The 15,178-nt window shown below is 46.4% G+C and overlaps 2 protein-coding genes across 6 annotated transcripts; both read left to right on the forward strand.

Moving 5' to 3' along the window:
* The first annotated feature begins 184 nt into the window (after positions 1-184).
* LOC117583203 (neutral ceramidase) lies at positions 185-5,390 on the forward strand. Of its 3 annotated transcripts, none has more exons than XM_034271407.1 (6): positions 185-245; positions 2,795-2,952; positions 3,007-3,330; positions 3,406-4,272; positions 4,344-4,954; positions 5,019-5,390. In XM_034271407.1, exons 2-6 carry the CDS (start codon positions 2,824-2,826, stop codon positions 5,200-5,202), a joined length of 2,115 nt encoding a protein of 704 aa, XP_034127298.1. In that variant the 5' UTR covers positions 185-245; positions 2,795-2,823; the 3' UTR covers positions 5,203-5,390. The 3 variants fall into 3 exon arrangements, with proteins under 3 accessions (XP_034127298.1, XP_034127300.1, XP_034127299.1); XM_034271409.1 differs by lacking the exon at positions 185-245 and adding an exon at positions 264-282 and having other exon boundaries at positions 2,796-2,952; XM_034271408.1 differs by lacking the exon at positions 185-245 and adding an exon at positions 764-936 and having other exon boundaries at positions 2,796-2,952.
* A 764-nt stretch (positions 5,391-6,154) lies between these two features.
* LOC117583271 (J domain-containing protein) lies at positions 6,155-14,749 on the forward strand. Of its 3 annotated transcripts, none has more exons than XR_004573783.1 (6): positions 6,155-6,229; positions 7,003-7,153; positions 9,641-9,742; positions 12,604-12,759; positions 13,538-14,181; positions 14,222-14,749. XR_004573783.1 is itself a non-coding variant. In XM_034271497.1 (5 exons), the coding sequence occupies exons 2-5, from the start codon at positions 7,067-7,069 to the stop codon at positions 13,796-13,798; spliced, it is 606 nt and encodes a 201-aa protein (XP_034127388.1). In that variant the 5' UTR covers positions 6,155-6,229; positions 7,003-7,066; the 3' UTR covers positions 13,799-14,749. The 3 variants fall into 3 exon arrangements, 1 of the variants encoding a protein (XP_034127388.1); XR_004573784.1 differs by having other exon boundaries at positions 6,156-6,229; positions 12,604-12,720; XM_034271497.1 differs by having other exon boundaries at positions 13,538-14,749.
* The last annotated feature ends 429 nt before the right edge of the window (positions 14,750-15,178 follow it).

Here is a 15,178-nt window from a genome sequence, read left to right on the forward strand (position 1 = left end):
TGATGGGAATAAATTATTACTCTTTCAGAACCCATGGACGCACCTAATCCGTATCGCGATCGCGGGACATAAAACATGGCTAATCTGGAGCAATGTGATATGGCCAACTATCAGTGGTTATTTTTAAAGACCCCACACTTGGGCGACCAATCTTTGGCCGTTGAGTGCGATCAGGAGGAGGCTCCATTCAGTAGCACTGCGTGGCTCAGACCTAAAGGAAGGGAGCAGCAGACGACTCTTCCTGGCGAGCTAATTTCCAACTTGCAAATACGATTACCTAGGGTAAGCTAAAGTCAACCAGTTTGTAGTGCAAATACTTAAGCCGAAGTCAAACAGAAGTTGGGAAGAAAAAGAGGAAAAAGGGAATGAATATTTGTTTCCAGTGGTCAAAGATCGCAGTTGTTTACTCAAGCACATAAGCATTAAGTGGGAGCCCAATCTATTGCCTCTGATCTGCAAAAACTAAGTAAGAGTGCGATATGATAAGCTATCGGTGGATTATTTAAGGCATTCATTCAGATTGGGTAAACCCAGCAGTGCGGGGCGTAAAACTAGCCACCACTCGGAGATCACTCGGAAAGCAAGAGAGACACAGAGAGAGGGAAAGAGAGAGAGACACTTTGATTGAGCGACTGACCAACTGACTCATGGATCGCACGTATGCAAAGACCCCGAAAAATCCATTCAGATAATAGGAGGGAAAACGAGGTTCAGCTCAAGCTCGGTCTCGGTCTCGGTCTCGGGCTCCCAGCGGACTTGGCTTCCAGTCGATGCACAGCTCTGGCGCATAGCGGGCGTCGTTTCAAGAGAGATCTTCAGTCTCCACAGTTCAGCTCTGGTCGGCTTTCGAAGGGGGCCGCCAAGAGTGTCGCGTTTGCATGGGTGTTGTGGAGAGATAAATTGGTACTACATCGAGTTCAGTGCGGGCGTTCGTGGGTACGTTCGGCGTGTTTTGAAATCAATTTTTGGCATCGACAAGTCTCGAACGAGTGGCATTGCAGTGCAGCGGGAAATGCTTTACAGCTCCCACAGATAATCACTTTAATTGGCCATTAATTAGGTGGCACGCGTGTGTGATAAGCCCTCGACATTAAATAAACTAATTCAGACTGGAATTAGTCGAGTGTGGCGACTGTTGAGTCGGTGGTCAGTGTCAGTGAGTGGCCCAAAGGAGGCGATTGCATAATAAAATCCACGAAAACGAGTCCGAATTGAGTGCAGGCAACCTCCAACATACAGATACATGTAGAGAGACAGACATACCTATATGCACATTCATATGTCTATATGCGAATGGTATTAAGTGCGAAGTGTATAAAAGGCTCATCAACCGAAATCTTCTGTAATTTGCTCAATTGGCGCGTTTGTCCGCCGTTGATCAGCGTTTGGCGTCGTGTATCCAAGAGATACTTTTGTATCTGGCTCAGCATCAGCAGCAGTCGCTGCTTTTCTCTCTCTCTCTCTCTCTCTCTCTCTTTCTCTGTGTAAGTGAGTGCCGGCTGCTGCCATTTCATTACAAAAGTATTGCAAAAGTATCTGAAGCATACGCATCCGAATCCGAATTCGAATCCGAGTCCGAATCGAAGCCAAGACCAGCCGTAGACCGACCGACCGACCGACCGACCGACCGACCGACCGACCGACCGACAGACGGACCAACCGACCGCCACAGAAAGATACGTGTTTACGATCCCAATTGTATCTGTATCTTGTGCGAAGGCCCTGCAGCTGATATCGCAGTGGTTTCTGTTGTTGTCTGCTGTCGGCTCACGGTGCCAGTGCCAGCATATTTATTTTATTATAATTTCGATTTCAATGTCAGGCCTGTGCCTGTGGTGTGCGTCCATTATGCAGAGTGTCCGTCCCAGAGTGGAGCTGGGGGACAGTACTGCTTTACATGCGCGACAATTACTCACTCGATTTCCCACTTAACGCCTTCTCTGAGAGAGGAGGGTTCTACTTGGTACGAGCAATGGCACACCCGCTGCATACAAAAGAAGTCGATTCATCAGCGAAAAGTTAAACAAGAGTCAGCGGAAAACATGAAAGAAAGGATTCACACGGTCACCGGAGCTGTGAATACTCTATTTAGCATAATTTGATCGGACAGAAGAAGCGGACACATAAGGTCTGCGACTGGTCTTGGAGTTCGATCACAATACCCTCTGCAAGAGCATAGCAAGGGACGGCAAACCCCAACTACTTTTAATGTCAAAAGTACTGACTCTCCCCAGATATTGCGATGAGTGTTTACACTGTCCCCCAGCAGAGTCGCAGTTGGGAGTTGGCCACTGAAGAAGCCGCAGTGCGCGACTTTCGCAAGCTGATAAAAACCGGTTCCCGATCCAGCTGATAAGGGGCTCCGAGCTGCGTCTTTGCTTTTGTTATTATTGTGTGTGTTGTTGTTTGTTATTTGTTATTGTTAAAGGGGAGGGGGGAACGCCACGCACATTTCCATTGATGCGTCTGCTGGAGAGGTCGTGCGAGAGTCCAAGCGATTACGAATACCCCATTGAAATTTGCATTTGGCCGCTATATCCCATTGATGGATGATGGTCGTTGGTTTGGATGGGTGTCGAGTGCCCGAGCTCTCCCGTCGCTGCTGTCGTTCGATTATCGGTTGCCTCATAATCACTTTGTTGCAAATATTTGCAATCTACTCGAGGGGTAGTTGCCAAATGCCAGGCTGTCAGACTGCCAGATTCATTTTGGGGTTCATTGGCTTCTATGTGTCACAGAACGGAGCTAACTGAGGGCTTTCTTTGCATTAATCCAATTTCTGTGTTCCTTTGCAGACCAAAGTTTCTCGCTGTTCATCCTACCATGGACATATCCAAGATTGCCTTCTTGGCTTTTATAGCCCTCAGCGGGCTGTGTGGCCTGGCCAATGCCACCTACAAAGTTGGCGTGGGACGTGCCGACATCACCGGACCCCCAGTGGAGATCAACTTTGTAAGTGCCTGAAACACTGAGCTCCACTCGATTACTCCCTTCCTCCTTCTACAGATGGGTTATGCGAACATCAAGCAAGTGGGGCGCGGCATCCACACTCGCGTCTTTGCCCGAGCCTTCGTGGTGGAGGACGAGAAGGGAAACCGGGTGGCCTTCGTCAGTGCTGATGCGGGCATGATGGGCTACGGCCTGAAGAGGGAGGTGATCAAGAGGCTTCAGGCTCGCTACGGGAACCTCTACCACACGGACAACGTGGCGATCAGCGGCACCCACACGCATGGAGCGCCCGGAGGATTCCTGATGCATCTGCTCTACGACATATCCATTCTGGGCTTTGTTCCACAGACCTTTGAGGTGATGGCCCAGGGTCTCTATTTGGTAAGTAGAAAGAATCAAATCCGAACAAATACAATAAATACTCACACATTTGGTGTATCGTTTTGTATCGTAAAGTGCATCAAACGAGCCACGGACAACCTGGTGGATGGACGCGTCTTTCTCTCGAAAACTACCGTCCTGAATGTAAACATCAACCGCTCCCCGTCGTCGTATCTGCGCAATCCGGAGGAGGAGCGGGCCCAGTATGAGCACGACACGGACAAGACCCTGACGCAGCTGCGTTTCGTGGATGTGGAGAACAATTTGCTGGGCGCCTTCAACTGGTACGCGGTGCATGCCACCTCCATGAACAACACCAACAGGCTGGTGACCAGCGACAACGTCGGATACGCCGCCCTGCTCCTGGAGAAGGAGTACAACCCGAACAAGATGCCGGGCAAGGGCAAGTTCGTGGGAGCCTTCTGCTCCTCCAACCTGGGAGATGTGTCGCCCAACATCATGGGACCCAAGTGCTCCATCTCGGGCAATGAGTGCGATCTACTCACTTCCCGGTGCCCCGCCGGCGAGGGAGACTGCTTCGCCTCCGGCCCCGGCAAGGACATGGTGGAGAGCACCCAAATCCTGGGCCAGCGGCTGGCGGACGCCGCTCTTGGTCTGCTGAATGAGCAGAGCCAAGAGTCGACGGCCCGCGAGGTCACCGGCGACGTGCGCTTCATCCACCAATTCGTAGACATGCCCAACTACAACGGCACCGCCTACAACCCACTCAGCCGGAAGATCGATAAGATCCGCGGCTGCCAGCCGGCTATGGGCTACAGCTTCGCTGCCGGCACCACCGACGGCCCCGGCGCCTTCAGCTTCGCGCAGGGCACCACCACGGACAACCCCATGTGGAACTTTGTGCGCGACTTTATCGCCACTCCTACCCAGGAGGACATCAAGTGCCACGAGCCGAAGCCCATTCTCCTGGCCACCGGAAGGGTGAGTATCCACTGGAAGGGATCTGGAATCTGTGCTGTGAATTCTGCTAATGAATCCCCCCCCCATTCTAGGCCACCTTCCCGTACGAGTGGCAGCCGAAGATCGTGTCCGACCAGCTTCTGAAGATCGGAGACGTGATCATAGCCGCCGTTCCATGCGAGTTCACGACAATGGCTGGACGGCGCCTGCGCAACCAGATCCGGGCCGCAGCCTCCGCCGCCGGAGGCCTAGACACGGAAGTGATCATCGCTGGTTTGACCAACATCTACACCAGCTACACGGTGACCCCCGAGGAGTACCAGGCGCAGAGATACGAGGCCGCCTCCACGATCTTTGGCCCACACACCCACTCCATCTACATGGACGTGTTCGAGCGCCTGACCAAGGCCCTGATGCGAAACGAGACGGTGGAGCCTGGCCCCAGTCCGCCCTACATGAACGACGTGATGCTGTCCCTCAACACGGGCGTACTCTTCGACGGACATCCCATCAACACAGACTTTGGCTACGTGAAGACGCAGCCCAACAAGGAGTACGGCATCAACGACACCGTCAAGGTCACCTACATCTCCGGAAATCCACGGAACAACCTCTTCACCGAAAAAACCTACTTCACCGTCGAGCGCAAGATCAACGAGGACCGCTGGAAGGTGGCCTACACGGACGCCAGCTGGGAGACCAAGTGAGTATTGCCACACTCTGGAGAGGGTTAAGCCTGTCTACATCCATCTGCAACCGATTTTCAGGATGATCTGGCACCGCACCAATACGATTTTGGGATTCAGCGAGTTGGAAATATACTGGAACATCAGCCCGCAAACGCTTCCAGGGGTCTATCGCATCCGGCATTCGGGCGAGTACAAGTACATCCTCGGCGGAAAGTATCCCTACGAGGGCCTCTCGCACTCCTTCACCGTCAATGAGGACTGAAGCGAGCCGAAATGGTTCCAAAAATATGTATTCCTATCCCAGACGAGCACTGGACTCGCCTCGCCTCCCCCGAAGAACAACAGCAACACAAAATCCATGTATTTATTTCTACCATTTATAAGTGACGAAGGAAAAGCTTTATTTATGCAGATGTGAATAAAAAGAATGCCAAATTTTGTTGAAACTAAGCCATGCGAAGGTTGTTGTTATTGCATGCAATTCAATTTCACAGATAAAAAGTTGTTTCCATATTTGTAATTGATTAGTGCTCTCTGGATTAGTGCCAAAACTTATTCCCAAAAGAACCAAAGCAACTTTTTTCTTGAAACATTTTAAATAACTAAACCAGATTTCGTGAAAAAAAAACTCACAAAAGTATCACAATATTTCCTAAACGGTAAACTAAAATCAAGCAACTTACAACTGAATCTTGGTTATGAAAATATTCGTGAAATATACAAAATGCATTGAGCTGTTAGCTGCAACAAGCTTTTTGTTAACTCTGTTAAGCTGAGCTTTCTAAGCTTTTTTATTGTGATTCATTTTTAAAAATCTCTGTGCTACAGGCGACAGGTGTGTGATGTAGCTATTTGCTCTATAGTTTTACCAGTTTTCTCTGAATCACAGTCCCCAGCCCCAGCTGGAGAAGCCCCAATATAATATTGTAGTTCCCCGATTAACCTGTTGTTCCAAGCAGCCCCTTCCAGGTAATTCACACTCTCTTCGGGCTCTCTCTCTCTCTCTCTTTCTGGCTCTCTGGCTCTCGGGCAGTGGGAGGCTGCGACGCAATTTGTTAGTCCGCAGCTGCAAGCTTTCTCTCTCTTCTCGTCATGCGTTTTCTATCAGCTCGTCTCGGTTTCTCGGCTTCAGCACTTTAACAGTGTTCGGTTGATGGAATCGTTGGAATTCGGTGAACTGAAAGCTGTTGGGGCTTTTGAAAAGTGAATTGTACGTCGCCACGGAGCCACAAACAAAACGAATTTTGTCGCGTTACCAGAAACATCGTGAGCGCTCGCTTGGCCCCAAAGTAAATACATAGCTCCAAAGCATACACACAGTGTGTGGTGTGAGAGTTTGAGCTGGAGAGAGAGTTGAGATTTGGCAAAGAGAGGGGAGTGTGCTGTGTGGGCGCCAGCGAGAGAAACTTCCAGCATACCAGTCTTTGGTTCAGTTGATGCAATTCTGAGTGCGGAGAAACAATCAACAATCAAACAATAGTTATTGGTGGTCAGAGTGTGGTGTTAAAAAAGTGCTAGAGAACTGTGAAACACCCAGAGAAAAATAGAGCGGAAAAACGCAGTGAAAGTGAATTGTGTCTCAATCCGAAACTTAAATCGAAACAAAAACCAAAACAAAACAAAACGAACCCAAACCAGATCTTTTCACCGATTGTGTAGCTTATTTTTAGTTGTTAATTGTTCGATTTGGAAGGTCATTCGCGGCCCGGCCCCCCTCCTATTCCCCCCCATCGATAATTATTGTTTAATATAACACGAGCCAGAGTGTGTGATCGATCTAACAATTGATTGCCTAAGGAACATTCAAGGATTGCCCAATGCGCGAAGTGCTCCTGGATAGTTTCCTTTTTTTTACGTTAATTGTCACCATTTATTTGTACCTGGATGTTATTGTTTTGATCCTGAGAGCGTTAAACATTTGTCCGTAAACAAAAAACACAACTGAAACCAGGAACAATTCGAAAAGTCAACTCTCCCATGTGTCTGCCGTTTTATTGTCTGACGATTTATTAACCCAATAAACGGATTCCGCTACCCCACAGAAATAGAGAGAGAGAGAGAGAGACAGCGAGAGAGAGTGCGAGCGAGAATCCCAGCCGATCCCAGGAAAGTAAGATCCTGACGCAATGAGCGCCGTCGATGCCATAATCAACTACAAGCGTAGTCCCAACGAGGACTTTTACGTCCTGCTCCACTGCGATGAGACCTCATCGGTAAGTACCCTACTCCACTCCACAGAGCATTTAATTAGGGCCCGACAAAAGTTTGCAAATTGGAGATGAGCTGAGTTCTGTTTGTGGGCTGCCTTGAAATCGTGATATTATATTATTGCACGCAATCTGCACCGCCCCGCATGAGCGTGGAATTATCCGAGCTCTGGCTATGGCTTTGGCTTTGGTTCGGGCTCTGTTTCCATCTCTGATGTTGAGGTGAGAGATTTTGCTTTAGGAATTAGTTTCAATTACACAAACAGTCGTCGTTGATTGGGGGAATTGGCACTGATCTGCCCTAGATCCCCTAGATCCAAGTGAAAACCATATGAGAGTTTGAGAGCCCCTCAAGAACATCCCTCAGAGTGAACTCCTCTCAGAGTGGAATTGACGAGCTTCCCTCTGCTACTCTGCTGACAGGCACTGGCAGTCCCCAGCAGCTTAATGGCATTTTGGCACATGACATTTATCTTGAGGTATCGCATTTTCGGGCTCAGTAAATTTTAATGCTCGGTGAGGTGCTTCGATGCTGCCTGTAATCAAATTTATTGGCCCGGAAAATGCCTTTAGCTTTGGCAATTTTCAGACCTGTCGATTGCATCAGGAAAATCTATTGAATTATGCATCAGTGGAAGCATAGCATGCCTCACGCTATGCTGTGGCCAGACTGTGTGCAGGAGCCTAAGCCTGGATCCGAATCGATTTCATCAAATATTCTCCCTATCTCTTGTTGAGGGGAGGGGGAAAATGGAAGAGGCTTGGGTTAAGCATTATGGCCTGGCCTCCATCACGTACTCATCGTAGTCTCCGATGACCCGCTGACGCTTGTTTGTCCAAGACTCTTACACCACACATTCCCTTCACCCTTGACCGTCGAATGACTGGGAAGAATGCATCAGCGGAGCGGAGGGTCCATTGTCATGCAGATTAGTTGGCAATTGTTCTCGAGAATGGAATTTGCATACCCAAGCCAGACAGACAGACTGTCCGAGCAGTTTCAGCAATCTATGACAATCCACTGAACAAACTTGAAATGTTTTCGGGGCTAATTTGCAGTGGGATTTGTTCTGGCGGCCATGTGGAATCCTGTTCTCATTCAACTGAAGTGGTGCAGCCGAAATAATCAAATGGAAATTACTATCCGGGGATTCGATTGCTATGCAAATGCAGATACAGATACAGATACAGATTGGCTGGCGATTTATTTAATTGAAGCCATTCAATGGCCTTATGCAATTGGTTAATGCCAATGCGGGCTCCAAAGAGGAGTCATTCTGTGATTCCTCAAAGGAATTCAAGCAGAGGCGAAGATTCTTATCCCTGTGGATGCCGCATATTCCAACATTCCATGATGCCAATTGGACGTGCCTCGTGCCCCTTGTGCCCGTACACTGAGACATATGAGTAATGTTAATTGCAGTGAAAATAAGTATACACCTCGTTGCAGTGAGTTTGGCTCAGCAAAATGGAATGGGGGAGCCTTCCATTTGACCTACAAAATATGAATGCTTTTGATACTTTTATCTTTTGCGCAATGAAATGTTTGGAAAATGCTGGAACTTGTAGATTGACCTTAATAAATTTGCTCTCTTGCTCTGCCTTTTGATTTTTGCTCTCTGCTTTGTTTGAGAGGCAGACAAAAGGTTCAAAAATGGAATCAGAGGAATGCCCTCTCTCTCTCATCTCTCTCTCTCTCTCTCTCTCTATCTTTGTCTGTCTATCTGCATCCTTTGTGTGTCCTTTGCGTGCCCAGCTTGATGGTGCGCGAAAAGCCATTTCCATTTACAAGACAATCAACAGGCGGCTTTGTGCTGGGGTTAGTGGATGATTCTGATTCCCCACCAACATAACCCTCCCTTCGGTCCCTGGGCCCTGGTTCACGACCAAGTGCCAGAAGCAGATTCATTTTGATGTCTTTTAGCCGACGGCCAACTTGTTGCTTCGTTTCAAGACACTTTTGGCTTAATTAATTTCAATTGTCGCCTGCCAACAACCCTATCGTTAGTGTCAGTTTATTAAAAAGGGGAATAGTTGGATTTAAAGTTTTGCAAACTCCTTCTTCGTGGGCCTTCCCTTGCCAGTTTTTCTATTACTTTAAGTGGTTTTCACCATCGCACGAATGTTTACCAAACCATTTTTCAACCCATTTTGCTTACCAGCCAAGTTTTAATGGTCTTCCCATTGTTATTTCGTTGTTCGGTTCAACAGTCCTGCCTCATGACTTGCGATATCCTTGGAGGACCCAGCTCATTCTTCGGAAATCTACATAAAACACACCAAACACACACACACACACACATGAATGTTTGTCTCTGTCTGCTTCTCTGGGGGTTTATTTTCCCATTTTATAATATGTTTTGGCGGAGAAAGAAGCACAAACACTTTAAAAATGAATGCCACAAAATGCTTAGTTCATTTGCAGCAAAGAGAATTTGTTATCGCAATTCACTTAACGTTCTCCAATCCCCGTGCTATTTGTTCCCGTTGCAGCCCGAGCAGATCCAGGCGGAATACAAGGTACTGGCACTCCAGTACCATCCCGACAAGAACAGCGGCGACAAGGAGGCCGAGGCCAAGTTCCAGAACCTAAAGGTAAGCAAAACGAAACAAGCGGCAAAGTCTTGTAACAGGGACCCAAAACACGGACTGAAGTAAGGAAAGGGCCAGTGTTTCAACATTTTGCATATTTAATGAAGTTTTCACTTGGGAAAGAGAGTGTGGCAATGCGAGTGGGAGTGTCATGAGGAATGGGGATCATGGGGACTTGTAAATTTGACAGCCTGTGGGCCAATATGTTCGAGAACAAAGTTGCCGAAGCGGGCTTCAAATTAAAAGATGTTTAAGCCCCACACATGGGAGATGCCTTACAGTCCTCTGGCATTTACAGCCCACATGTATGGAGACGATTGTATGAGATGTGGGATGAGAATAGGGGAAAATAAGTGCTATTCCTCAGCACTCTTTCAGTGTGCTTTAAATGAAAACAACTTTAAAAGTTGCAAAGGCAAAAAAAGAAGCAAGTAAATGGAATGTAATAAAGAGTAGTCCTGGACCGTAAAGCATGAATGTAGGTGAAGGTCAAACGAATGGGAATGTAGCTTTTCTAAGCTGCAGAAAGTATTTGGTAAAGCAACCATCTGCAATCTAAAGGTGGAGGTCATCAAAAGTAAATCAGAGCATTGTGTATCAGGATGGATCATCCACCTATCCGCAGCCCCATCTTCTCCTAGGATAGTTTCAGTAATTAGCCGAAGGCCTGCTCAACCGAAGGCTCAATCCATTCAAAGTCGTGTCTGTCAGTGGGTGAAAGTTTTAAGCAGCATTGAACAATGGATCCCACACAAACACACACACACACACATGCACTTGGCTAACACACACACACACACGAATACGCACCCTCAGCCTCAAATTGAATTTTCCGAACAACAAAAGAAAAACAAGGCGCCAGCGATGAGATAAAATCAATTACCTATACATAATACTTATATATTATTTTTTTTGAAAATGTTTATTGATTTTCCATGTCAAAGCATGAAACATGGTCAGGACCACAAATGCTGGGCAGAGGGGCAGACCCTGAAAATTCATTAATGTGTGCATGAAAGAAAGAGCACAAACAATTTTAATGAAGAGGCAGTGGGAGAAGATGTTTGAAAAGTGGTACAGGCTCAGGTGGAGGTGTGGTGTGTCCTTCCACCCGGGGGGATGATTTAATTTACCGAGAGTGGAACTACTTTATGAGAATATACTTCAAAGTTATAACAGTGTGCTGTATGGATGCATGATAACAGACTCCCTGTGTTCAATGGTACTTCATGAAGAAATTATTGGAACTGTATTCAGGTGTTGGAAAATATGAAAAATATGAAAAATTTGTCAGGAATTATGATGAAATTATCAAGAATTCTTGATTATAGGTATGCTAGATGTGAATAATCGCCCAAAAGGGACTTACGTTCTCTCCATTAAAATCCCTTGCGGCTATTATGGCAGTCTGTTTGAAGTTTGTAGTACGAGAGCCCAAAAATATCAGAGGACACAAATAGAACCCTCCCATCACATACAGGTGGGTGTAGGCCTGAGTCTGTAGTCCTTGAATATGCATGAGGGTCCTGTGCGGACTCTCACAATTTCCCCATAATGATACTTCTGGCAGTTCAGGTGCTACTTCCCTACAATTTACAGCTCGTAAAGTGGGACACGTGTGTCGTAAAGATGTCTGCATATGCAGGAGCGGAGAGACAAGAGCAGGAACAGAGGCAGGCTTTATGGCGCCGGGCCATAAAGCAAAGCCAGCCCGAGACCATGAAGCGTTTAAAGTGAAATGTGGAGATTCGGAAGAGTCGGGACATGTTCCGCATGCCCCAACGGATATGCAAATGAGGCAGGCGCAAGGGAGGAAAGAGAGTAGCAGGCCCTGGCATGATCCTGACTTCATTTTAAACACTTAAACAGCAACTTACAAACACAATTTTCAGTTGTCGAGCTGCCCCAAAAGTGATTGAAGTAAAGGGAAGGCAGACAGTGAGAATGGGATCCAGTCGCTCGAATCAGTTTCCATTTTGATTCCAGTCGTGTGCAGATGAGCCGCAATCTACCGACTAATTGCCACTCATCAAGAGCTTAAAATATTTTCGGAGTATAACTAATTGAAGACAAACAAGCTGGCAGGCATCCTGTCAGTCAGTCAGTCAGTCAGTCAGTCAGTCAGTGAGAGTCCCGAGTCCAGAGTCCTGTTTGCTGACCCACATAATCAGTGAGTAGTAAAATAATTGATTATCATGTAGACACGGCACACGGCCGTGTGTGTGTGTGAATCTGTGTCTCCAACATCGCTTTGTGTGCCTCTTTTGGTGTTGGGTCTGGCCGTAAAAGCAGTCGAGATATAAATCCAGCCCAAGCAGTGCTATCAAAGCCACTTGAGCGTGCAAATATGTGAGGGGAAGGACGAGCCCCTCCTCCCCTGACCGCTCTCTCCATCTATGTGTGAATCACTGACATGCCAATAAGTGTGCTATAGACCCGTCCTCAAAGCTGTATCCTGGCTTCTGGAATAGATTAACATGCAAAGAAAAGGCATGGTCCCAGACGAAGGCATCCGAAACCTCTGCAGCTGTTGATTTTGCACTTGAGCAAATCTGACTTTCATGAGGCCACACTCCCGTGTGGCGGGCAATGCAAACACCACACAAACTCGTAAAGAAGGCCTATCGAAGGGCAAGTAAATGGTTCACCCCTTCACACATTTTGTTGTGTAAAATGGAAATGAGTTCAGGGAAAAATGCAATATTTTGGGCCCAATTATTTTGTGATTGCCAAGAAACAGAATCAGAGATCAAAGGGACCACACCAAATCGATATAAATCCAAGCATGGCTGCCAGAACTTTACTTAAACTTGAATTGAATAATGAAAGTGTAAATGCATTTGATTTTCCTGACTTTTTCGCAGGAGGCCAAGGAGACTCTTTGCGATCCGGAGAAGCGGGCTGTATACGACAAGTGGCGCAATAGCGGCATCTCGATGAGCTACAAGCAGTGGCTGGGCATGAAGGAGCATGTCGGTCAGGTGAGAAGATACACGATTGCCGAGAAAGTGGATAAAGAGGTATGCGTATGGGCCAGGACCAGCAGACAATACAGAAACCAGTCAGAGAAGTAGTAACCTCTACCACTCTACTCTACTTCTCCCTCCGTAGCGCACCATTTCCATCCCATGCCTGCCTCTCAGTGGCACAAAGGCTCAAACCAAGTGTCCGCTTACTTATTATCCGACTCCCCTTTGTCCTTTAGTATCCCGCTGCACTGCGCCAACACCTGACCCTGTTTCGGTTGTTCCATCACTTGTTTGTTGTTGTCTCCCAGGCAGCTAATGAAATTTGTAATCCAAGCTGAAGTCGCTTTTTGTTGCGCCACAATTAACGTGATTATTCAAAGCCCACGCTCACGCCCAAGCCCAAGTCCACGCCAATGGTAATATCCGCCGCAGGACAGAGCGGAAATTGTGGCGCATCCGCATCAGCCTTGGACATTGTCCGGAATTATGGAGTGAAAAATCCTCATTTGCAATTCCAATTTAACTCCAGTTGTAGTGTACACAAAATTAGACACTCCCACGCCACCCACACACACTCGTAGATATTTCTCTCTGAGCCCGCTCCTGCGGGCTCCTCCTGAGTGCCCCACCGAATGTCTACCTATCTTGAATGTGCCTCTTCATCCAACTCTGTGTGTCGTCCGTGTGTATGCATGCTCCAAGGATGGCCAGTGTCAGTGCATTTGCATCTGCATCTGCATTGAGATTGGCCCTCCCAGAAAACCACAAAATTTGCAATTAATACCAATTTTCATCCACTCCCGAATAACCCCGATAATTGCAATCAAAGTCGATGCATTGGGTCACCCCCAAGACCAAGGATCGTATGTTGCCGGAGACCGCAGATGGACCTGGAACCGGACAGGGAGCTGGCGCTGGCGCTGGAGCCGGGGCTGGGTGCAGCAGCGGCGGGTTGACCGCAGCCTCCCCCAATCCGGCCCATCGTCGGGCCTCCGAGGGCGGGGCCGCACTCTACTACGGCGGACGCAAGACCGAGTGGGGTGCCGAGAACACGGATGTGGCCAACAAGTTCCGCAATTACGAGATCTAAGAGCTGTAGGAAGGAGTGTTTTAGAGGCCGATTTGTGGCCGATGGGGAGTTTCAATTTAAATATACATACATATATACAAGCATATATCAAATGAAAGAAAGAAATCGATCAACAAGATGATCGATGAGCAGAGAGAGCGAAAAGCAAAGCAAATTATTCCATAAACGTTATTGCAATTATATCAAAATATTCAACAAGAAGACAATTTATTATCGATGTGAAGTTAATGCGTTGCAAACTACTCGTACTACAGAGCACAGATACTCTCTAATATACATACTCTTTACGATACTCTTTATAGGTGTACAAAAGATATAGAAAAATGGTAATATATATTTATGCGAAGAAACTGTAATTTCAATAAACGAGAAACGAGAAACGAGTAACGAGTAACGAGTAACGAGAAGTCAGATGTCAAACAGAAGCGTGTGCGGCAACAATTTTAAGTTAAACTTAGTCAAATTTTAACGATGAATATATTTACTATGTACAATACAATATATGTATGTATACCTATATATATTTATGTGAAACCGTGTATTTGTATATCGATGTTGAATGTGTACCATGTGCCCGTGCCCCCCAAAGACAATCCCTTTGAAAGACATACTAAACTATGACTAAAGTTAAGCTGAAACTAAAACTACAACTAATACTAGTGAACCCACCACAAAGCGCAAGCGAAAGCGGAACCGGAAACGAGTCCGGTCCATTACACACACACACACACACACACGCATACATGCATATAAAGCGCAATTAAGGCGCCATTGGAAGGTACATATTATGAAGCGAATTTAATCTTTATACACAAGAATCTTGAAACATTTGCATAGTCAAAAGAACTTTCACTCGGTGTCCTTTCTACTGCAACTCGAATTGCAGCTAAACTCCACAACTGACAAACTATTTTATTTACTAGAAGAAAAACACGATATATCGGGAGATATGAAAACTAGAACCAAAATAAAATAAATAAAGAAAAAGAGAAAGAGAAATTTATATAAATGTTTTGACGGATAGAGCGGTGAACTTTTCAACTTATACGCAAATATACAAACCCCAGAAAAGGACAAAAGAATTAATGTCATATTATTGTACTATTACTATTACTATTATGCCAAAGAGCAGATAAGAAAACACACATTCATAATTACTAAATGTTGTTGCTGAAGTCAAAGGCATTACAAAAACATAAACAGAAACAGAAACACAAACATATATATATCCACAATACACACACATATGGATGTTTGTTTTAGGACATACTTATTGAATTTATTCAAATACACACATATTGCGGATGGAGCAGACCCGAGGAATACGGACAGCTAGTCCTACTAGCTACTAGCAAAATCATTAATGTTGGTTAGAACTAA

This window comes from Drosophila guanche, unplaced genomic scaffold (genome assembly GCF_900245975.1).
Source record: "Drosophila guanche unplaced genomic scaffold, DGUA_6, whole genome shotgun sequence".
NCBI lineage: Eukaryota > Metazoa > Arthropoda > Insecta > Diptera > Drosophilidae > Drosophila > Drosophila guanche.